Genomic DNA, 24,514 nt, shown 5'->3' on the forward strand with positions numbered 1-24,514 from the left:
ATGCCAGTGCCTCCAGCCATTTATTTATATCATTATGGAGTGAATCAAACTGGCTGAAGACTAGTATCTGCAATGCTGGGGACCAGCTGGGAAGCTCCCTAGCTTAGTATCATATGCAACACCTACCTCCAAATCATTTACATAAATCACAAAATGCAAGGGCCCCAACACTGATCTTTATAGAACACCATTTTCAACTCATCCTCAGTCTAAGAAATGCCCACCTCTATATTTGTCTTCTATTGATAACAGTAAAAGTATGAAGCAAGGGTGGATCTCTGCTTGAGAAAAAAAGAATGGATAGGATAAATAGACAAGGTCTTTTCCTGGGGTGGGGGAGTCCAAATGGTTAAAGACGAGAGGGAAAAGATTTAAAAGGGACCTAAGGGGCAACCTTTTCACACATTGGATAGTGCATGTATGGAATGAGCTACCAGAGGAAGTGGTGGAGGCTGGTATAATTACAACATTTAAAAGGCAGCTGGATGGTATACGAATAAGAAGGGTTTAGAAGGGTATGGGCCAAACGCTGGCAAATGGGACCACATTTATCTAGGATATACGGTCAGCATGGATGGGTTGGTCTGAAGGGTCTGTTTCCATGCTGTTCATCTCTATGACTTTGAGACTGAATGAGAGGTAGGCAAATAGAGGTCTTTAAAATTATGAATGTTTTTGGTAAGAGCGAATATGAGAGAACATTTCCACTGATGGGAAGACCATAACTAAAGGCCATGATGAATTCAGAAGGAGATTCTTTACCTAATGCGTGTAACGGTGTGGAACCCTCTGCCACAGGGACCATCTGAAGTGAATCGTTTACTTGTAAAGTAAATCTTAACAATCTGAAGGAAGAGGATTACAATGACAGATTTAGAGCAGAAGAAAATGTGAGGTAGTTCAAGTAGAGCAAAATTTGAGGCAAAAGGAGGAAAAGGCCTCTGTATTATTACTAGACTGTTGATTCAGAGACCTAGATAATGGCCTGGGAACCCAGGTTCAATTCCTGTCACAGCAGCTGGTAGAATGTGAATTCAATAAAAATCTGGAATTAAGAGTCCATGAATCCTGAAACCCCTCTGAGGAAAGGCCACTGAACCTGAAACGTTAACTCTGAATTCTCTCCACAGAGAAGGAGAAAGTGAGGACGTCAGATGCTGGATATCAGAGTCAAATATTGTTGCACAGGAGATCAGTAATAAATTAATGGTAAAAAACAAAAGGTCTGCAGATGCTGGAAATCAGAAACAAAGGCAGAAATTGCTGGAAAGGCTCAGCTAGTTTGGCAGCATCTGGGGAGAGAAAGTGTCGAAAAGTGAGGAGCTGGCAAAGCACAGCAGGTCAGGTAGCATCCGAGGAGTAGGAGAATCGATATTTCAGCATAAGCCCTTCTTCAGGAATGGAGGCTGGTGTGGGGCTGATGTCCGAAGCACGATTCTCCTACTCCTCGGATGCTACCTGACCTGCTGTGCTTTGCCAGCTCCACACTTTTCGACACTTTCTCTCCACAGATGCTGCCAGACCAGCTGAGCCTTTCCAGCAAGTTCTGCTTTTGTTTCAGATTTCCAGCATCTGCAGACCTTTGGGTTTTTACCAAGAATTCATTACTGATTGTCAGAAAAATCCACCCTGGTTCACTAATGTCCTATAAGGAAGGAAGCTTACGTGAGACTTGATACATGTGACTCCAGACCCACAGTGAAGGGGTTGACTCTTAACTGCCCTCTGGGTGATTAGGGATGGGCAATAAGTGCTGGTCTAGACAGTGGCACCCTCATCCTATGAAAGAATTTTTTTAAAAAATCAGTATGAACTAGATGGTCCAAACAACGTTTTTTCCCCCAGTGTCAATTGTCTCTTGTAATGGAATTCATTGAAGTTACCACAGTGAAATGAATGCAGCATAAAATGTTTTCCAATTCTTTTTATTTCAATTCTCAAGAGTATTGAAAATGCCACTTCAATACCATGTGTGGTTCAGTTTGCAGTTTTGTTATCTCTAATGTTACATGAATTCCAACCTGCAAAGCAATGTACCTTACTGTCTACATAATCTAAATATTTTCTAAGGCTAGGGAATTACATAAAATCTATAACTTAGAGACTTTTCAAAAAATACACCGGGACTCACTCAGTCACGAAGGTGTAAAGCTGGTCGGATAACTTTTGAAGGATATCTCTAAGACTTTCTAAGCTTCAGAGATAACAGCACTAATCATAAAATGACAACTTGAAATTCCCGACAGCAATCCTGTACACGGGCAGTTTCAAAAGTGAAACTATAATTTATTAAGTTACTTTTCTTAAATCTAAGGGCAACACCTATTTCCTCACTGTTTTCAAAAGGGAAAAGTGGGAAAGTTTCATCCAGTGTCTTCAAGACCACATGGAACTGATAGATGTATGCTCCGACATGGCCCTCTTGTTGGTATTAACTTGCTTGTGTGTGTCAATCTTTGCTCAATAGTAACCATATCACTCAATGCTCAAAACACATGAGGCGGCAAATGATTCCATCCCAAGTGTCCCAAAGAAAAATTTTGAAAGGACCGACTTGCAAATGCAGGAGGGAAAGAGCCTGTGATCAGAAGATTAGTAAAACGTTAAGTAGCAGTGGTGAACAAGGCTGTGGGAAGCTGCTAGTTTGTGGAGTGCAGCTAGGGTAATGAGAATTTGCCTGCAAGACCAAGGATACAGCTACTCTGCTGCAGGAGGCAAGAAGTAGGTGGCTACAGAGGCAAGAGGTGGGAAATATGAGTGACTGTGGTGGTAATTTGGGGGGTGCAGGGATGTCTGTAAAGTGGGAGGGATAAAATCAAGTAGCCGAACGGGCAACATGGTGCGGGAAGCCAGTGGCTATAAAGTGAGGGAAGCTGCAATGGGAATAATAAGTTTTAAACCTGTCAACAAAAGGATCTAGCTGTATGAAAACCAGGAAAATCAGCAGTTACTGAGGTATCAAACTCCTTGCAAATTAATAAAACCAAGAAGTGTAGATGCTGGAGGTTTGAAACAAAGATAAAGTGTCGGAGAAACTAGAAGCACCTCGGAGAGAAAAACAGACTTAACATTTTGAGTTCAGTGACCCATCAATCAGCATTATCTTTGTCCATGCAAATTAATGTGATGAAGTCTGCATTAGTTATGTTGAAAAAAGTTTGCTACAAACTTATGTTTGCTGTTTTCAAATAATTTAACTTAAATATGATGGGTGACCAGAAAATTAAAGCTTTCTCTGCATTTTGTGCTTTTACATTTAATAGTGATTTCTTTGTAATTTGTAATGCTGGTAATTTCTTTGAATTCTAATTCTGAGTGTTCAATTAGCTGCTACATCAACACAAATACACAACATTGTTGAAACATACAAACTTTGCCAAAGATTTTCATCTTGCACTCAATAGCAATGTACAGGTGAACATTATACTGCATGAGAAGCAAGTGTTAGCTGGTAGGTAAATGGACTGTAAATAGTACAGGCATTGCCACAGAAAATATCATTCATATAATGAGCATAAACTGCAAAGATTAGATTAGATTACTTACAGCGTGGAAACAGGCCCTTCGGCCCAACAAGTCCACACCGGTCCTCCGAAGAGCAACCCAGCCAGACCCATTCCCCTACATTTGCCCCTTCACCTAACACTATGGGCAATTTAGCATGACCAATTAACCTAACCTGCACATCTTTGCTTGGCCTAAAGTTTACACCTACATGTTGTCTTTGATTGGTCTAGGTTTTGCTTTGAGGAATAGGAGATGCAGATTTATAGAAATTATTTGGTTGTGAACAAATGAGGTATAGTTAGTAAGTTTGCATATGACACCAAAATTGGAGTTGTAGTGAACAGCAAAGGAGGTTACCTGAGATTACAATAGGATCTTGATCAGATGGGCCAATGGGTTGAGGAGTGGCAGATGGAGTTTAATTTAGATAAATGTGAGGTGCTGCATTTTGGGAAAGCAAATCGGAGCAGGACTCATACAGTTTAGGGTAAGGCCCTAGAAAGTGTTGCTGAAAGTAGTTAGGATAGTGAAAGCGACTTTTGGTATACAATTGTTTATTGGTCAAAGCATTGATGAAAGGAGTTGAGAGGTCATGTTGTGGCTGTACAGGACATTGGTTAGGCCACTTTTGGAATATTGCGTGTAATTCTGGTCTCCTTCCTATAAGAAGGATATTGTGAAACTTGAAAGGGTTCAGAAAAGATTTGCAAGAATGTTGCCAGGGCTGGAGGATTTGAGCTATAGGGAGGCGCTGAACAGGCTGGGATAGTTTTCCCTGGAGCGGAGGCTGAGGGGTGACCTTATAGAAGTTTATAAAATCATGAGGGGCACGGATAGAATAAATAGACAAAGTCTTTTCCCTGGGGTGGAGGAGTCCAGAACTACAGGGCATAGGTTCAGGGTGAGACGGGAAGGATATAAAAGAGGCCTAAGGGGCAACTTTTTCACGCAAAGGGTGGTACGTGTATGGAATGAACTGCCAGAGGAAGTGGTGGAGGCTGGTTCAATTGCAACATTTAAAAGGCATCTGGATCGGTATATGAATAGGAAGGGTTTGGAGGGATATGAGCCAAGTGCTAGCAGATGAGACTAGATTGGGTTGGGATATCTGGTCGGCATGGATGAGTTGGACCAAGGGTCTGTTTCCATGCTGTACATCTCTATGACTTTAAGTCATTTGAAGCTATTCAGTTGCAGGATTTTGACCCAATTGCAACAGACTAGTTTAATATCAGACAGTTACTAGGGAAGGGAGTGAAGATGGTAGCTAACGAAGTCAGTAGGGACAAAAAAACAATGGCTTTGGTCTTCCCATTAGTGAAGAAAATTTCAGCCTATCCCAAAAAATGGATAATGAATAAGCAGCCTGATAATCCAGAAACAGTGAAGGAATTGAGCAAGATGATGTGAAAACTAAAACGTTGCTTTTGGATTACAGTGCCAAGGGCAACATATAGCTGAGAAATAGGTAGGATCAAGAATTGCTCCTCAGGAGATACAAAGAAAACAGTACTGAAGCAGGACAAGAAACAAGTGCAAATTATAGCCTTCGATGTGATTAGATAAACAAGAATGGAACCATTTGAGAACAGTGGAAAGGAGTTGGAAAAGAATGGCATGATCAACCGTATCAAGGATGCAGAAAGGTGAAGATAGACAAAGAGAGAATTTTTACTGTTGTCACAAACTCAAGTACCATTTGGGATTTTGACAAGAATCACTGTGACATGGGTGAAGGCTGAATGGAGAGATTCATTGAAACATAGAAAATAGGAGTGAGGTAGGCCATTCAGCCCTTTCAGCCTGGTCTGCCAATCAACATGATCATCCAACTCAGTATCCTGTTCCCACTTTTATTTTATACCCTGTGATCCCTTTAACCCTAAGAACTATACCTAATTCCTTCTTGAAAACATTTAACGTTTTGGTCTCAACTGTTTTCTAAGGCAGTGAATTGCAGTCACAGGGTGAAAGAATTTCACCTCATCTCAGTCCTAAATGGTCTACCCCATATCCTAACACTGTGACTCTTAGTCCTGGATTCCCTGGTCACTGGGAAGATCCTTCCTGCATTTACCTTGTCTGGAATTTTATAGGTTTCTATGTGATCTCCCCCATCCCATTCTTCTAAACTCCAATGAATAAATTGCTAACCGATTCGGTCCCTCTTCATAGGTCAATCCAGGTCTCAGTCTGGTACATCTTTGTTGCACTCCCAACATAGCCATTCTTTCTCCGAGAAGGAGAATAAACCTGCACACAATGCTCGAAATGTGATCTCACCAAGGTTCTGTACAATTGCAACATGACATTCCTGCTCTGGTACTTTTACCTTAGTGAAGTCGTCCTTGGGTTCCTTGCACTTATTGCTGGAGGAGACAGGGGACAGTGATTTAAGAGCATCTTCACAATCCAGGATGTTCGTAGAATTCATAGTAATTGCAACATATAAGATATAAGAGCATGATCTGACAATGTTACAAGTGACCTAGCCTATAGTGGATAGTTAAACATTTTTCCTGAAATAAAGTCATAGCCAAGGGTCAGTATTCCAAATTCTCACTGTCCCGAGTCAAAATGTTGTTTCCCCCACATAGCTCTAAACATTCTGATCCTTAGCTTAAATTTATGTCCCCCTTAGTCAACGATCCTTCCATCAAGGGGGAAAGTTTCTTCCTGACTACTATCTATGCCCCTCATTATTTTGTACCTCTCAAGATTATTTCCCTTAGAGAAACAATCCCAGTCTATCTGAACACCCTTCATAACTGAAAGTCTCCAGCCTAGGCAACATCCTGGTAAATCTCCTCTGCGTGGTCTCCAGTACTATCACACCCCTCCTATAACGTGGATTGCCTAAGTGAGTGTGGCTCTAACAACACTCAAAAAGCTTGATATCACCCAGAACAAAGCAGCCCGCTTAATTGGCACCACATCCACAAGAATCCACTCCCTATGTGACCAACATTCAGTAGCAGCAGTGTGTACTATTTGCAAGATGCACTGTAGAAATGCACCAAGATCCTCAGACAGCACCTTCTTAACATACAACCACTTCCATCGAGAAGGACAAGGGTAGTAGATACATGGGAATCCATCATCTTCAAGATCTCTACCAAGCGACTCATTGTCCTGGCCTGGAAATATATCACTGGTCCTTCACTGTCACTGGGTCAAAATCCTGGAATTCTTTCACTAAGGGCATTGTGGATCAATATACAGCACGTGATCTTCCAGAGGTTCAAGGTAGTAGCTCACTACCACCTTCTTTAAGGCAACTTGAAGGTGCTAAGAATTTTTGCTTCATGTCGACAGTATGTACTGCTGTTACTAAGCATCGGTGGAAGAAATTAATGTTTGCAGGTGTGATGCCAATCAAGTGGGCTGCTTTGTCTTGGATGGTATCAAGCTTCTTAAGTGTTGAGTTCTCGCTCATCCAGACAAGTGGGGAGTACTTCATCACATTACTGACTTGGACATGTTCATTACCTAGTACTGGTGTGGCACAAATATTACCTGCCAATTTTTTGTGCAAGTCGTGATATTGTCCAATGCTTGTTGCACTTGAACATGGACTGCTTCAGTATCCAAGGAGTCGCGAATCATTGGCAAACATCTCCACTTCTGACTTTATTACGGAGGGAAGTCATGTATAAGGCAGCTCAAGATGGTTGCATCTGTGGGTTACTCTTCGGAGGGTCGGTGTGGACTGGGTGGACCAAAGGGCCTGTTTCCACACTGTGGGGAATCGAATCAAATCAAATCTAGGACACTTCCCTAAGGAACTTGTGCACAGATGCCCTGGACCTAAAATAACTGATCTCCAACAACCACAGCCATCATTCTATGACAATCAGTGGAGAGTTTTCTCCTGATTTGCATTGATTCCAGTTTTGCTCAGGCTCCTTGAAGTCACAGAGGATCAAATATGGCCTTGATAACAAGGGCAAATCACTTTCACTTGCCACTTCATCTTAGATAGTCAGAGTATACGCAGCATAGAGGTCCTTTGGCTCATCACACCTGTGCCAGTCACCAGACATCTAACTATTCCAATCCCATTTTACAGCACTCAAGTCGTCTTCAGGAACAAGTTTCCCAGTCGTATGGACATGGAAATGCTTTTGTCTATCTTGTAAATAATTTCAAGCAGTTGAAATTCAAGAAGAAAACATCACCAAACTCACTTGGGGAACTTCAGTACGTGGATGCCAATGTTTGAAGGATCTCTTGGAAGAGAGCCTTCAAACCTTTCTATTGTCTTCACAAACATATACGGAGAGCTAGTCTCAGTCCCCAACCTTAAGACTCAAGCCTTTTCTTAACCAATCGTTCCCAGGTCAAGTTCCTTATCCTCCCAGACGTGCAATATTTCGCCTACTCAGGGAGACATCTGTCAAAAGTTGCCATCGTAGTATAGATACAACATGACATTCAATCTGTAACACTGTCTTTGTACACCTAAGGATGAGAGTCTTTGATGACTGCCATGATTTGGCGATGCCGGTGTTGGGCTGGAGTGTACAAAGTTAAAAATCACATAACACCAGATTATAGTCCAACAGGTTTAATTGGAAGCACTAGCTTTCGGAGCGCCGCTCCTTCATCAGGTGGTTGTGGGGGACACAATTGTAAGACACAGAATTTATAGCAAAGGTTTACAGTGTGATGTAACTGAAATTATACATAGAAAAATACCTTGATTGTCTGTTGAGTCTTTCATCTGTTCGAATACCATGATAGTTTCACTTCTTTCATGTGTCAATCACAAAATATTTTTTTAAAAAGTTGCATTCTCAGGTTAGCTGTAACAATGGGTGTTAGCTAGACAATTTTCCTTCACCATATGTTTTTCATGTAGTTGACTTGGATTTCAGCAAGGTGTTTGATAAGTTTCTGCTTGGGAGACTGATAGAAAAGGTCAGAGCTCACAGGATCCAAGGAAAAATGACAAATTGGGCCCATAATTGGCATAACAGCAGAAAATAGAGGGTGATGGTTGAATGATTTTTTTGACTAGAACTATGTCCACAGTGGTCAGTGTTCAGGCTGTTTGCGGTTTGCATAAATGATGTTGACTTAAATGTAAGAGAATTAGAGTCATTGAGATATACAACATGGAAACAGACCCTTCGGTCCAACTTGGCAAAAACAATGACTGCAGATGCTGAAAATCAAATACTGGATTAGTGGTGCTGGAAGAGCACAGCAATTTAGGCAGCATCCAATGAGCAGCGAAATCAACGTTTCGGGCAAAAGCCCTTCATCTTGTCCATGCCGACCAGATATCCTAAATTAATCTAGTGTCATTTGCCAGCACTTGGCCCATATCCCTCTAAATCCCTTCTATTCATATACCCATCTGGATGCCTTTTAAATATTGAAACTGTACCAGGCTCTATCACTTCCTCTGGTAGCTCATTCCGTACATTCACCATCTTTGGCATGAAAAAGCTTCTCCTTAGGTCCTTTTCAACCTTTCCCCTTTAACTCTAAACCTATGCCCTCTAGTTCTAGACTTTCCAAACCCAGTGAAAAGACTTTGTCTATTTACCCTGTTTATGGTTAGGTTAAATAGACAAACCCTCATGATTTTATTAACCTCTACAAGGTCACCCCTCAGCCTCCAATGCTCCAGGGAAAACAAACCCAGCCTAATCAGCCTCTCTCTGTAGCTCAAACCCTCCGACCCTGGCAATAACCTTGCAAATCTTTTCCAAACTCTTTCAAGTTTCACAATATCCTTCCGATAGGAAGGAGACCAGAATTGCACATAGTATTCCAAAAGTAGCCAAACCAATGTCCTGTACAGCTAACGCAACATGACCTTTCAACTCCTATACCGAATTCTCTGACCAATAAAGGAAAGCACACTAAATGCTTTCTTCACTATCCTAGCTACCAGTGACTCCACTTCAAAGGAACTATGAACTTGCATTCCAAGGTTTCTTTGTTCAGCAACACTCCCTAGGACTTTAGCATTAGGTGTTAAGTCCTGCTCTGATTTGCTTTTCTAAAATACAGCACCTTGTATTTATCTAAATTAAACTCCAACTGCCACTTCTCAGCCCATTGGCCCATCTAATCAAGATCCCATTATAATCCGAGGTAACCTTCTCGCTGTCCACTATGCCTCCAATTTTGGTGTCATCTGCAAACTTACTAACTACACATCCTATGTTCATATCCAAATCATTTATATAAATGACAAAAAGCAGTAGTTCCAGCACCAATCCTTGTGGCACACCACTGGTCACAGGCCTCAAGTCTGAAAAGCAGCCCTGTACCACCATTGGAGTTTGTTCTGTATCCAAAATGGTTACTTCTCCCTGTATTCCATGAAATCTAACCTTGCTCAGTAAGTTAGCAGATGATACAATAATTCTTGGGGTGGTCAATATTGACGAGGATATATGGACTTCAGTAAGGCATCTGACAAGGTTCCCCATGGGAGATTGGTTAGCAAGGCTAGATCTCACAGAATACAGGGAGAACTAGCCATTTGGATACAGAACTGGCTCAAAGGTAGAAGACCGAGGGTGGTGGTGGAGGGTTGTTTTTCAGACTGGTGGCCTGTGACCAGTGGAGTTCCACAAGGATCGGTGCTGGGTCCACTACTTTTGTCATTGACATAAATAATTTGGATGTGAGCATAAGAGGGACAGTTAGTAAGTTTGCAGATGACACCAAAATTGGAGGTGTAGTGGACAGCAAAGAAGGTTACCTCAGTTTACAACAGGATCTTGACCAGATGGGCCAATGGGCTGAGAAGTGGCAGATGGAGTTTAATTTACATAAGTGTGAGGTTATGTACATACATTTTGGGAAAGCAAATTTTAGCAGGACTTATACACTTAATGGTAAGGTCTTAGGGAGTGTTGCTGAACAAAGAGACCTTGGAGTGCAGGTTCATAGCTCTTTAAAAGTGGAGTCGCATGTAGATAGGATAGTGAAGAAGGTGTATGATATGCTTTCTTTTATTGGTCAGAGTATTGAGTACAGGAGTTGGGAGGTCATGTTGCGGCTGTACAAGACATTGGTTCGGCCACTGTTGGAATATTGCGTGCCATTCTGGTCTCCTTCCTATTGGAAAGATATTGTGAAACTTGAAAGGGTTCAGAAAAAAGTTACAAGGATGTTGCCAGGGTTGGAGGATTTGAGCTATAGGGAGAGGTTGAGCAGGCTGGGGCTGTTTTCCCTGGAGCTTCGGAGGTGACCTTATAGAGGTTTACAAAATGATGAGGGGCATGGATAGGATAAATAGGCAAAGTCTTTTCCCTGGGGTCGGGGAGTCCAGAACCAGGGGCATAGGTTTAGGGTGAGAGGGGAAAGATATAAAAGAGACCTAAGGGGCAACGTTTTCACATAGAGTACGTGTATGGAATGAGCTGCCAGAGAAAGTGGTGGAGGCTGGTACAATTGCAACATTTGAAAGGCATTTGGATGGGTATATGGGAAGAATTTGGAGGGATATGGGCTGGGTGCTGGCAGGTGGGACTAGATTGGGTTGGGATATCTGGTTGGCATGGACGGGTTGGACCGAAGGGTCTGTTTCCATGCTGTACACCTCTATGACTCTATGATTACAGGAGGATATAAATGAATTAATCAGTGACAGATAGATTTCAATCCAGATAAATGTGAGTTTTACATTTGGACAGAACAAAAAAAGGCAAGGGAATACATGATGAACAGAAGGAACCTGGGAAGTAGAGGGTCAGATGGACTACAAATCAGCCCTCTCCCAGTTAAGAATTTTGAAGTCAGGCCAATTCTCATCCTCTTCAATAAAAATTTTGAATTGAATAGAGGTATGAATACTATCCACTCACCCATTAACATTCAATCACTTGCCTAGCTTCATTATCTAATATGAAGTCCAGGACTGCCCTGTCTCTTATCGGGCCTTCTACGTACTGGCTGAAAAAGCTGACCTCGGTACCTTTTAAGAACTTTGCTCCCTCCAAGCAATTTGCACAATGAATACCCCACTTCATGTTAGGGAAGTTGAAATCCCCTATCACTACCCTCATACTTCCTACTCTTCCCTGAAATTTGGCTACATATCTGCTCTTTTATTTCAATCAAATATAGTCCACTCCCAGCAATGCGATTCTCTCCAAAATAGCTTCACCGGAGGAGCCTTCTAACATCTCATCCTCCCTTTCTCCCTGACCAACATTGCGATACCTTCTTACCTTTTGTTACCTTCCATGTTTCAAGTGAAGATCCTGTACTCTGCAATATTGAGCAGCCAGTCCAGTCCCTCTCTCAATGAAGCCTCAATGATAGCAACAGCTTGGTACCCTAATGTTTTAATTTATGCCATTACTCCATGCGCCTTGTTCCTCAGAACCCGAGCATTAATAAATACAATATAATTATTGCAAAAGCCCCTTGTGCTTTATCTGACCTACAATGTCTATGTCTTTTTTACTCACTTGCTGTCCCTTCAAATTTCGACCATTAATCTTCCCCTGCTGAACATTCTGGATCCCACCCTCTGCCAACTTAGTTTAAACACTTCCGAACAGCACTTACCAACCTTTTTGCAAGGATACTGGGTTGCATCTGGTTCAGATATAACCCATCCATCTTATGTAGGCCCCACCATCCCCAAAGTCGGTCCCAAAGTCCCAGAAATCTAAAGTCTTCCCTCCTACACTCTCTGTCAAGTCACACATCTCCTATTTCTGTATTCAGTCACATATGGCACAGGAAATAATCCAGAAATTACCAGTTTTTGTTTAAGTTTGTGACTCAGTGACTTCAAGGAGCAGAGACAAGACCACACTGGAGAAATGAGAGGGTAAGGCAGAGTAATAGTTTTACAGAGGATATAGCTCCTTCAGTCAAGTTGTGTCCAATTTGGCTGCTCTGATAATCCTCAACTCCACTTTCTTGTCTCCATAACCCTGGATGTCCTCACTGATTAAAATGAAAAAAACTTAATATCCAGTCTCAGCTGTGCTCAGTAGTTTAAAAAAAAATCACAAATCACTGCTCTCTAAGAAAAAAAATCCTCTTCATCTGGAACTTAAATGAGCAACCCTTACTTTGAGATTATCCCCTCTGGTTCAGGACTCTTCCACAAGCATATCAACCTCTCTATATTAGAGTGGTGCAGGAAAAGCACAGCAGGTCAGGCAGCATTCGAGGAACAGAAAAATCGACGTTTTGGACAAGAGCCCTTCATCAGGAATGCCCAAAATGTTGATTTTTCTGTTCCTCCGAGGCTGCTGCCTGACCTGCTGCTCTTTTCCAGCACCACTCTAATCTGGACTCTGATCTCCAGCATCTCCAGTCCTCACTTTTGTCTTGTCAATCTCTATATATCTACTCTGTCAAGTCCCCTAAGAATCATGTATGTTTCTGTCAGGTTTCCTGTTATTTTTCTAAACTTCAATGCGTACAGGCCCAAACTTTTTTTTTTAACTGGTGGGATGTTGACATCACTGGCTGGCCAGCATTTATTGCCTGCCCCTAGCTGCCCTTGAGGTGGTGGTGAGCTGCCTTCTTGAGCTGCTGCAGTCCAGAGGCTGTACGCGTATTTTCCTCACAAGAAAATCCTTCTAGGAATCACCCTGGTGAACATTCTCTGAGCAAAATCAGTGTCAATATATCTTTCACAAAGATATAAATCTATGCCAAAACTGTTCCCAGCAATCCAGATGTAATTTGACTTGTGCCTTGTATAGTTTTTGCAAGAGTAATTTAGTTCTCCATATTCTTTTAAATAAAGACCAAAAATCCATTTGCTTCCCTATTACCCAGTGAACTTGTATGAGATTTCATTGTGATTCCTGCACAAAGACTTTCAAATCCCTGTGCTGCAGATTTGGGCAGTCTTTTTCTATTTAAAATAAAATTCAGCACCTCTATTCTTTCTGAAGTGCATAACTTACACATTGACGCATTATATCTGCTAAATTTTTTTCCACTCACCTCTGCAGACACCGTGTCATCCTCACCATCTCAGAGAAATGTTTTTAATCAAAGTTGGAGAAAGTGATAGATAATAGAGATTTTCAAATGAGAGGTGAAAGGAATGGTGGGTGAACACAAATTTGATGTTAAATTTAACACCCCACTTGAAAAACAGCACTCCACCATCACAATAACTGAGGCAAACATCAACTGTAGAAACAGATGCTCTTTCATCCCACTTTAAGAGCCCTTATGAGTCAAGCAAAGACATAATGTTAAAATTGAGAGCACATATTAATTATCCTGGATCACAGAATGCTTCCTACAGAAATAAGCCACTTAGCTTGCATCAGTGTTTTTCTCCTTCAACCAGCTAGTTTATTTACACTCTCCTACTTGCTCTTCAACATGAACTCTGCTTCAACAGTTGTGACAGAGATATCCAAACCTAACCAGCCTCAAAAGTATTTCATTTAATTATCTTTGTCACTGAGGGTGGGTGGTGACAATGTTTGTGCCTTTTGTTCCCCTGTTTGATGGTAAATACCATATCTCAAAAGCTAATGGATGGATTTCAATTAAGTGTTGTATACTGATAAGGCATGGCTCAAGGAAGAACTGATTAGTTTTTGGCAAAGATGACTGTAAATTTTATCTACCTAAATTGAAAGAGAGGGAAAGTTGATAGTTTACAAATGGTTTTATTTAGAATGCTGTGGATTATCTCAGCTACTGCGGTGGATTTGTCACCATTTTTGGACATAATTACTGGTTTCAACAGACTGTGGCTCATCCTGATACTACATTGTGGTGGAAAGGCAGTTGAATATGGGATTCCTTAAAGCACATGCTTTCCATATTGATCCACCTGAGCGCAGATCTTAGTAATATGTCAAGCTTCTGCTGCTGTAGTTGAGTTTAAGCAGAGTTCACTGCAAACAAAGAAAGCAATTTTTCAGAATCAATATCAAGCCTAACTTTGAAAACTTTAAAAGTTACAGCTGAACAAAAAATAAGTTGGAAAAGCCACATCAATTTGTAGAATCAGAAATGAGGTAACAGCATGGACCTTTGTGTCCAAGACAATCTCTGCAAGAGCAATTCACCTCATCCCATTCCTCTAAAACCTTTTATCCTGCAGACCTGGCATTCTTCTCTCAAGGTAAATGCCAGTATACTTCCAGCAATTAAATAAAACAATGAATCATTTAAAAATTCCTGAAAAAAACAGGGGGGGTTAACACATGCAATGAGAATAAGAGTGAACCCACCAACACAGGATATTTTGGAATGTCATCGATCTATCCTTCTTTCACTCCTGCACATCTTCATTACATAACCCACACTCCTAGCTTGATCCAGTCGACATAGGCTCAATGTACAGGTAAGTAAAACTTGCATTTGCAGGGCAACAAATTGCACCTAACTACTCAAGCTTGTGCCTGTAAAGAGGGAATCAATTGCGTGCAAGTATATGTGAAAACATGACTCTGGGTCCATTAGATGGGTTAACTTATATGCTGTAATTTATGGTGGCCAACATCCTTTGAAAGCCATGATTGAATCTGCTTCCATCACACTATCAAGCACTGAGTTCCAGATCTTAACAACTTGTGTGAAAAGAAAGGTGCCCCTGTGCTTGTCTCTTCACCAAAGGGAAGAGTTCCTAACAACTAATCTGTCCAATTTCCCCAGGGCTTGAAATAGTTTGTTTAATGGCTAATTTTAAGACCACTTGAATTTCGCAGTTTACAGAGACCAATTCACCATTTATCAAGGGATAATCTATAATAGGCCGGGATAAAAGCAAATTACTGCGGATGCTGGAATCTGAAACTGAAAGAGAAAATGCTGGAAAATCTCAGCAGGTCTAGCAGCATCTGTGAGCTTTGCCAAAGGGTCAGTTAGACTCTAAACGTCAGCTCTTTTCTCTCCTTACAGATGCTGCCAGACCTGCTGAGATTTTCCAGCATTTTCTCTTTCAGCTCTACAATAGGCCATTTAAGAATTCTTTTGAAGGAAAGCTTCCTAACCCAAGACATCAAACAACAGGCCAGGAACAGAGGCTTCTAGTCTTTAAAAGTAACTGATATGCAGTTGACAGTGTTCTGCGAAATACTGAATGCATCTGTATCCAAACTAGGGACATCTCTCATGGATCCTGGAGCAGTAGTAAATTGTTTAGAAATTGGTTCTTTCAGCTGTGTTTGCAGAATTTGGGAGAGGCTTGCTTCGGATTTTAAAAGAAATGGCTGCAAAGATAGCAAATGTGTTGTTTATAATCATTGAACTCCTGGGAAACGTCCAGTGAATCGGTAAACCGTAAGTGTCACCCTCTATTCAGCAAAATGAAGCAGACAGAAAAGTACGTGCCCTTACAAAGGCAATTCCAGGATTTTGACTCAGCAGTGAAGGAATAGCGGTATATTTCTAAATAAGGATAGTGGGTGGCTTGGGAGAGAACTTGCAGGGTAGTGGTGTTCCTATGTATCTGCTGCCCTTGCCCTTTTAGGGGGAAGTGGTCTTGGAGTTGGAACATGCAGATTTAAGGATCGTTGGTGAATTTCTGCAGTTCAACTTGTAGATTGTACATACTGAGCATTGGTGGCGGATGGAATGAATGTTTGTGGATGTGATGCCAATCATATGGGCTATGTTGTCCTGAAGGATGTCAAGCTTCTGAGTGTTGTTACAGCTGCACCCATCCAGACAAGTGGAGAGTATAGTATCACACTCCTGACTTGTGCCTTGTAAATTGTGAGCAAGCTTTGAGGAGGTGAGTTGCTCACGATAATATGCCTGGCCTCTGACCTGCTCTTGTAGGCACTGTTTGTGGTGAGTCTAGTTGACCTTTGAGTCAGTAGTAACCCCAAAGTTGTTGACTGTGGGGCATTCAGTGCTGGTAAGGCCAGTGGATGACAATGGAGAATCTTTAGATTGTCCCTTATTGGAGATAGTCAATGCCTGGCTTGTGAGACATGAATGTTACTTGCCATATTTCAGCCCAAATTTTAACAGTGCCCTGACCTTTCTGCATTTGAGCATGGTGTGCTTCAGTATCCGAGGAGAGACAAATAGTGCTGAACATTGTGCAATTACTGACAGATATTCCCACTTCTGACTTTATTATGGAACGAAGATCATTGATGAATAAGGTTGGGCCAAGGACACTATTCTGAGAAGCCCCGAAAGAGATGTTTTGGAGCTGAGATGACAAACCTCCCACAATCACATACATCTTCCCATGTGCCTGCCAAATATGACTTCAACTGGTAGAGAGTTTGCCCCTTGACAGGCATCCATTCCAGTTTTACTCTCGGACCCCTTGAAGCCACACTTGGTAAAATGTCATCATTTGGAGGTGCCAGTGTTTGACTGAGGTGGACAGGTGCATACAAGAAGTAAGACAAATCATTGCCCCATCAGTCTACTCCTGAGATAGAATGAGTCATCAATAGTAATATCAAGCGACTCTTGGTTAGAAATGAAATGCTGACTGGTGCTCAGCTAGGGCCACTCAGCTGCTGACCTCTTTACAGTCTTGGTTCAAACATGGACAAAAATGCTGAATTTCAGCGATGACATGAGTGTGACAGCCCTGGACTTCAAGGCAACATTTTATCAAGTTAAAAATCACACAACACCAAGTTATAGTCCAACAGGCTTATTTGGAATCACGAGCTTTCAAAGCGCTGATTCCAAGGTGACAACCACCTGATGAAGAAGCAGTGCTTCAAAAGCTAGTGATTCCAAATAAACCTGTTGGATTATAACCTAGTGTTGTGTGATTTTTAACTTGGTAAAGTGTGGCCTTCATGTCCAGGGCTGTCACTCTCATGTCATCGCTGAGATTCAGCATTTTTGTCCATGTTTGAACCAAGACTGTAAAAAGGTCTGCAGCTGAGTGGCCCTAGCTGAGCGCCAGTCAGCATTTCATTTCTAAGCAAGAGTTGCTTGATATCACTATTGATGACCGTGGTTCAGTGGTTAGCATTGCTGCCTCACAGCACCAAGAACCCGGGTTCAATTCCAGCCTTGGGTGATTGTCTGTGTGGAGTTTGCACATTCTCCCCGTGTCTGCATGGTTTTCCTCTGGGCGCTCCGGTTTCCTCCCACAATCCAAAGATGTGCAGGTCAGGTGAATTGGCCATGCTAAATTGCCCATAGTGTCAGGGGTGAATAAAGGGTAGGGGAATGGGTCTGGGAGGGTTACTTTTCGGAGGGTCGTTGTGGAGTTGTTGGGCCGAAGGGCCTGTCTTCATACTGTAGGGAATCTAACCTAATCTAATCATGACCCATTCTATCTCTATTGATGATCAGGAGTAGATTGATGAGGCATTGATTTGTCCTGCTTCTTGTATGCGTGACATAGCCTGGGCACATTGTCGGGTAGACGCTCCTATATCTTATGTCACCAAAATACTTCATGAAAATCTAAAGGTCATATTTTCAACTGAAGTAAAATAAATGGTTATTCTTTAAATTTCTTTATTTGCTCACTTCCGTTCCTTCTCTTCCAGGGAGAAGTAGCCGAGCTCTAATAAATTAACTTAATAGTGCCATATTTGATAGCACTATTAAGTCTAGTATGCTATGCTAGTGGAGGGAATGAAGACAGGCAATGTTATGATAAGTTAACAGCCCTATACCACAAATCTTAAATGCTGGGTACAGCTGGACATTTTATAAAAGTTAACAAAAGGAACCAAATAAGCCAGTTACACAAGTAGAAAGAGTGATTTATCAACAGTTCGTTAAAACAATGGCAAACAAAGCAACCAATGCTTACCTTGATGCTTCCACCAATGAGATCAGGTGGCTCCTCTTCCGTCTCCAAGGCAACATTGATGGTGGCAAAAGGGCGACTGGCCATCTGCTGCATCTCACGTAGAAGTTGCTAGGAGACACAAATACACATAACAAGGTAAACAGCAAGCTCATGGTACCATTCTTAGCTATGCACCATGTTTCTCTAACAACCATCACTTTGGCTTCCAAATGGCATTACAGTCCATTTAGCACAGCAGGTTTTTCATCAGATAACATTAAGGCTCTGCACCACACACCAAAATCCATGTTCCTTTGTAGCTGCTGCAATTTCTTTTCAGATGTGGGGGAGGGAGAAGGAATAGTCAGAGAAATACAGAGAGAAAGAAAGAGAGAGCGTTACATCAAAAACTAACCTATGCTCATCTAAATGGTTCTATTTTGATTTGTGTATGTTATTTTTGTTGTGGGGGGGGGGGTCTGTTAGCTCTGTTGCAGGATGGTTGGATTGTGATGCGTGTTCAATGTTCAATTCCCGTATTGGCAGAGGTCACCACAAAAGTCCCACCTTCTCAACTAAGCCCCTCATCTGAGGCAAAATAGAGATCCAAACTTCAGACTTTGCAATTGTCCAACAAGCTCAAGGTTTTCTTAACTTGCTTGGATAACAAAGAGGGCTGTCGGATGGATGAGCTAACTGGTCATGGCACCATGATACAGGAAGCTGTTCAAAAGTGGGGAGTAAGATGTAATGTGGTAGCAGTGCACAGTACACTGAGAGAGATTGGGAGTGAGGGCATCACGGTGACTCAAGTTAGCACTGCTCCCTCTCAGTGCCAGGGATATGGGTTCAATTTTAGTCTTGGATGACCATGTGGAGATTCCCCATTTCCACATATGTGAGAGTTTCAGCTCCAATTTCCTCCCCAGTCCAAAGCTATGCAGGTTAGGTGGATTGGCCAGGCCAAATTACCTGATAATGTCTAGGAATGTTCAGGCTCGGTAGATTAGCCAGAGTAAGTGGAGGGTTACAGGAATAGGGTAAAGGGACTGGGTCTGGGTGGGATCATCTTCGGAGGGAGAGTATGGACTCAATGGGCTGAATGGGAGGCCATGATTGATACTGTTCTCTGCAACAAAGAGTAGCTGTGTTGTCTGACTCTTGCCAGGACTTTATGGCTGAAGACAAACGTGCAGTGGGGAAGGGACAATCCAATGGTCATAGGCCACATCAATACCAATGACACTGATAGGATGAGGAAAGAGGTTTGCCTCAGGGAAGTGTGAGAATTTATGTGTTAAACTAAAATGCAGAACCTCAAAAGGTATCAATCTCTGAACCTGTCTGAGCCACATGCAAATTGGAAAAGGATAAATATTATGTGAGAACTGAATGCATGGCTCAAAGATGAAGTCAGAGAAATGAGACATAAGAATCAAGAGCATGGAAAGAGTCCCTTTGGCCCATCGTATCCACGCCATCAAGTACTGATCTACACTTTGCCCTATTTTCCAGCACTTGGCCTGTAACCTTATATGCCATGACCCTTCAACTGATCATCGAAATATAACATAAATGTTGTGATGGTTCCTGCTTCCACCACCCTTTCAGGCAATGACTTACAAATATGTACCAAGCTCTGGGTGAAAAACAAAGTCTTCCTTAAATACCCTCTAAATATCCTGCCTTTTATTCAAAATCTTTGCCCCTGGTTATTAATCCTTTTGCTAAGAGGAAAAGTTTCTTCTTATCTATGCCCATCATAACTTTGTAAGGTCAGATCACTTCCTCAGCCTTCTCAGCTCCAAGGAAAACAAGTCCAGCCTATCCAGTCCCTCTTCACAGCTGAAATACTCCACCCCAGGCAACATGGTGATGAATCTCCTCTGCACCCTCTCTAGTTGACACATGTAGGAAGGATGTGATGTGATGTGATTTCACTCACACAATACTCAACTATGGCTTGACTAATGTTGCACACAGTTCCGTTAGGGCCTCCCTGGTCTTGTATTCATGGCCTTGACTGTTAAAGTTAAGTATTCAAATACTTCTTAACCATCTTATCCACCTGTCCTTTTGCTTTCAAGGATCTCTGGACTTGTGCACCAAAGTCCCGCTGATCCTTTGTACTTCCTAGGGTCCTACCATTAAACATGTACTCCCTTAAATTGCTAGCCTTCCGAAATGTATCTCTTAATACTTTAGAACATAGAACATAGAACAATACAGCACAGAACAGGCCCTTCGGCCCACGATGTTGTGCCGAACTTCTATCCTAGATTAAGCACCCATCCATGTACCTATCCAAATGCCGCTTAAAGGTCGCCAATGAATCTGACTCTACCACTCCCTTGGGCAGCGCATTCCATGCCCCCACCACTCTCTGGGTAAAGAACCCACCCCTGACATCTCCCCTATACCTTCCACCCTTCACCTTAAATTTATGTCCCCTTGTAACACTCTGTTGTACCCGGGGGAAAAGTTTCTGACTGTCTACTCTATCTATTCCTCTGATCATCTTATAAACCTCTATCAAGTCACCCCTCATCCTTCGCCGTTCCAACGAGAAAAGGCCGAGATCTCTCAACCTATCCTCGTACGACCTACTCTCCATTCCAGGCAACATCCTGGTAAATCTTCTCTGCACCCTCTCCAAAGCTTCCACATCTTTCCTAAAGTGAGGCGACCAGAACTGCACACAGTACTCCAAATGTGGCCTAACCAAAGTCCTGTACAGCTGCAACATCACCTCACGACTCTTGAATTCAATCCCTCTGCTAATGAACGATAATACTCCATAGGCCTTCTTACAAACTCTATCCACCTGAGTGGCAACCTTCAAAGATCTATGTACATAGACCCCAAGATCCCTCTGTTCCTCCACCTGACCAAGAACCCTACCATTAACCCTGTATTCCGCATTCTTATGATTTTCCCTCAAATAGCTGCTCCTAGTCCAGCTTGGCTAGATCTTGTATTATCATGTTAAAATTTGCTGCATTACATTCCATTGTCATTGCTCAGTTTATACTGCTCTTATCTAACACTTTCCTCCTGCCACAGCACCAATTTTCATGTCATTGGTGGACTTACTGATCACACCTCTACATGCCTGTCAAGATCATTAATGTGCACTACAAATAGCAAGAAACTCAGCAACAAATCCTGTGGTATGCGATTGGACACAGACACAAAAACATCTCTCAACCAACACTCTCTACTTTCTGCCACTAAGACAATTTTGAATCTAATTTGCCAAACTGTCCCAGATTCCACCCCTTCCTCACTAGTCTTAATCGTCAATCAAATTTGATAGACATTCTCTGTACATAGTAAAGCTTTGCCTTTCCAAGTGGAAATTAATTCAATTTTTCAGAATTTTCTCCAATAGTTTCCCTTCCACTGATGTTAGGTTCACTGGCATCTTTCTACCTCCACCTTAAAATATTCAAACACATTAAAATATCCATCAAGACAGAGATTTTCCAAGTTATACAACCCTGAAAGTGAAAAATATTTCTCATGTATCTCCTAAAAGGATGACCGCTAATTCTAAAATAATGTCCCCTTGTTCTGGAATCAAAAGAAAACATCTTTTCCACATTCACTTTGTCAAGACCATTCAGGATCTTATAAATCATACAGCCCCTCACTCTTCTAAACATGAGACACGAGAAGCCCAGCCTGTCTAACCTTTCGTCATGAGACAATTCATTCATTCCAGTTATCAGTTACAGTAACATTCCTCTGAACAGCCTCCACTGCATTTACATTCTTGTTCAAATAAGGAGATCAAACCTGCACGCAATATCTAACATGTGTCCTCACCAGTGCGGAATTGAGAAGCCAAGGAATTTTTTTCCCCAGCAGGGAGCACAATTCTCTACCTAAAAATTATGGAGGCTAGATCAAAAAAAGGAACTTTAAAACAAATTTAGATTGATAGATTTTTGAAATAGGGAGTTGGTAGCAATGTTGAGCTGGCATGAAAGAGGAACTGAAACCTGGAGCAGGTTTGAAGGGTTGAAAGGCCTCCTGCTCCTGTTCATTTTTCTTAGGTTCTTATAACTCAGTAAGATTTAAGATAGCCAAAGAAAAAAGGGCAAAGTTGGACCAGAAGATAAAGTTTTGAATTGTGGAAGGCCAATTTTAACATGATAATACAAGATCTAGCCAAGCTGGACTAGGAGCAGCTATTTGAGGGAAAATCAGAAGAACAATTAGGAGACTTTCAAAGAGGAAATCGTGAGATTGCAGGGCCAATAAGTTCCTGAAAATGTCACAGTGAGACCAAAAATGTAGAGGCGTTTTATTGCAGCAAGGCATCAGCAATATTCATGTCACTCCTGCACCCTTCACCTAAGCACATTGTAGTTGTTCATGTCTTCAGCTTGGGTTTTCGGGGCATACATGAACAGGGTATGTCTTGAACTAATCAGATTGAAGAAAAGTGGAACAAAAAGTGAGAACGTTGAGAAGGTAGCTAAATCAGAGCAGGTGAATTCAGCATCAAAAAAAAAGGCACAGAAACAGAAATGAAGACAAGGACAAAACACCTGGAGGACCTAAAATCCCTAAAAAATAAATCAAGGTAATTAATACTTCGAGTAGTAGTAGGAGGAGGAGTTGCTAAATTTTCAGTGTCAGAGGGGTTGACTGGCATGGTTAGAAATCAGTTTTTTTAAGAGTTTGTATCTGGTTGAAATGAAAAGACAACTTTCTGTGTTGAGTTTACCATATAAATACAGCACTTTCATACAATAAACTATAACTTTCATGAAGTTGACAGGGGTGCAGCACATCTCAGACAGCAATTTATTAAATTTCACATTTAACCATGCTCACTTCAAATTGCTATACCAACTGCACATGTGTAGAAGAAAAAACAATCACCCTTAATATTATGACAGTAAAATCTGGCCGACAACATTCAGTTTGAACATTTAGAAACAAAAATGAAGCACTGAAGAAAAGTTTCAAACCAGGCTAAAATATCTGAGCAAATTCATTGCGTTCTCAGAGAAATGCTGCAGTTCTGTGAGGTTAAGTGGCCTTTTTGCATGTTGTAGAATTCTGCACTTCATGTGGAACTGAAAGGTTGAGCAAGTAATATTCCAAAACATGAAGTTGCACAAGAAATCAAAGATATCCAAAGTTGGATAAATTCCGGGAACCTAACCTGACAACGTTTTTCAAATGGTAGATCATACATATTGCTTTAAGCTGTCACACTGATGTTTGGGCAGCATCTAGACATGAACCTCACGCCAGAAAAGTTATACAAGTTGAACTATTTTTGGAACGAGTTAACATTTGAGTAAAATACTACTTGGAATGGGCAGAGAGCAATAAAACAAAACCCCACCAAGGATAGCAAAAATCAAAATTGTGAATAGAAGCTGTGAACCTCTTTGGATTAGAAGGCACAATTCAAGAGCAGCAGCCTCAAGACAATTTTTCCTCTCTCTCTCTCACAGGGCAGCATTGCAAAGGCAGATTGAATAAATCAGGAAGTGCAGTGATCATACTGATTATCTTATCTACTATACTCTAAGCAACTACAACAACTTGCCATTGATATTTTAAATCCAACATAGAAGCACAAAATAATCAAAGTCATTGACAACCTCTGACTTTGATTTTTAAGGTAAATTTGTTCCTTGCCCTGCTTGAGCCAGGTAAATCATTTTCATATGGCTTTACTTAGCCAATACACACTTTCTAATTCCACTGTTAATGGTTGCTTTTCTTGTCAAAGTGATTGATATCCATACATTTAATTCTTGAATCTCATTAAACTTTGACAAGTTTGCCAGAAATCAGTTGCTTTAGCACTTTCCAATTAAGCAGAGGAGCAATGTACATGATTTTGTTTAACTGAATTTTAAAAAAACATTCATACTCTGTTGGAACCTCAATTATTGGCAAGAATTCTAAGGCAGTGAACAGACGAGTGGGAGTCAGGACTCCAGCAACTCAGGAGTTGTAGCTTTGGGCCTTGGAAAATAACAATCTAATCTAACGACCCTGCTGTTTTCTACATTTTATAAACTAATGGCTATTAAAGCTCAAGCAACCAGCTCCCCAGAGTGCTTACTGCATTGTTGTAGTGGTGAGAAGAAATTGATTCACGCAAAAGGAACCACACAAATCAAGCCCTCCGACACAAAATACAGCTCCATAACAATTACAGGGAACTGTCAAATTGAACAAACTTTAACTGGAAAAGGCGACATGGAACTTCTGAATATTGTCCCCAAAAGGAAGCAACTTCTCAGAAGCTGAGAGGGAAATGAGGAAAGATGGGAGAAA

At 41.5% G+C, this 24,514-nt stretch overlaps 1 protein-coding gene across 1 annotated transcript in view; it reads right to left on the reverse strand.

The window, feature by feature from the left end:
• Positions 1–24,514, reverse strand: part of atrn (attractin) — a 394,002-nt gene that overhangs the window by 44,400 nt on the left and 325,088 nt on the right. Inside the window, exon 27 of the mRNA XM_072577202.1 lies at positions 18,224–18,331. Coding sequence (XP_072433303.1) covers positions 18,224–18,331 — 108 coding nt within the window. The remainder of the gene's footprint in view (positions 1–18,223; positions 18,332–24,514) is intronic.

This window comes from Chiloscyllium punctatum, chromosome 1, assembly GCF_047496795.1.
Source record: "Chiloscyllium punctatum isolate Juve2018m chromosome 1, sChiPun1.3, whole genome shotgun sequence".
NCBI lineage: Eukaryota > Metazoa > Chordata > Chondrichthyes > Orectolobiformes > Hemiscylliidae > Chiloscyllium > Chiloscyllium punctatum.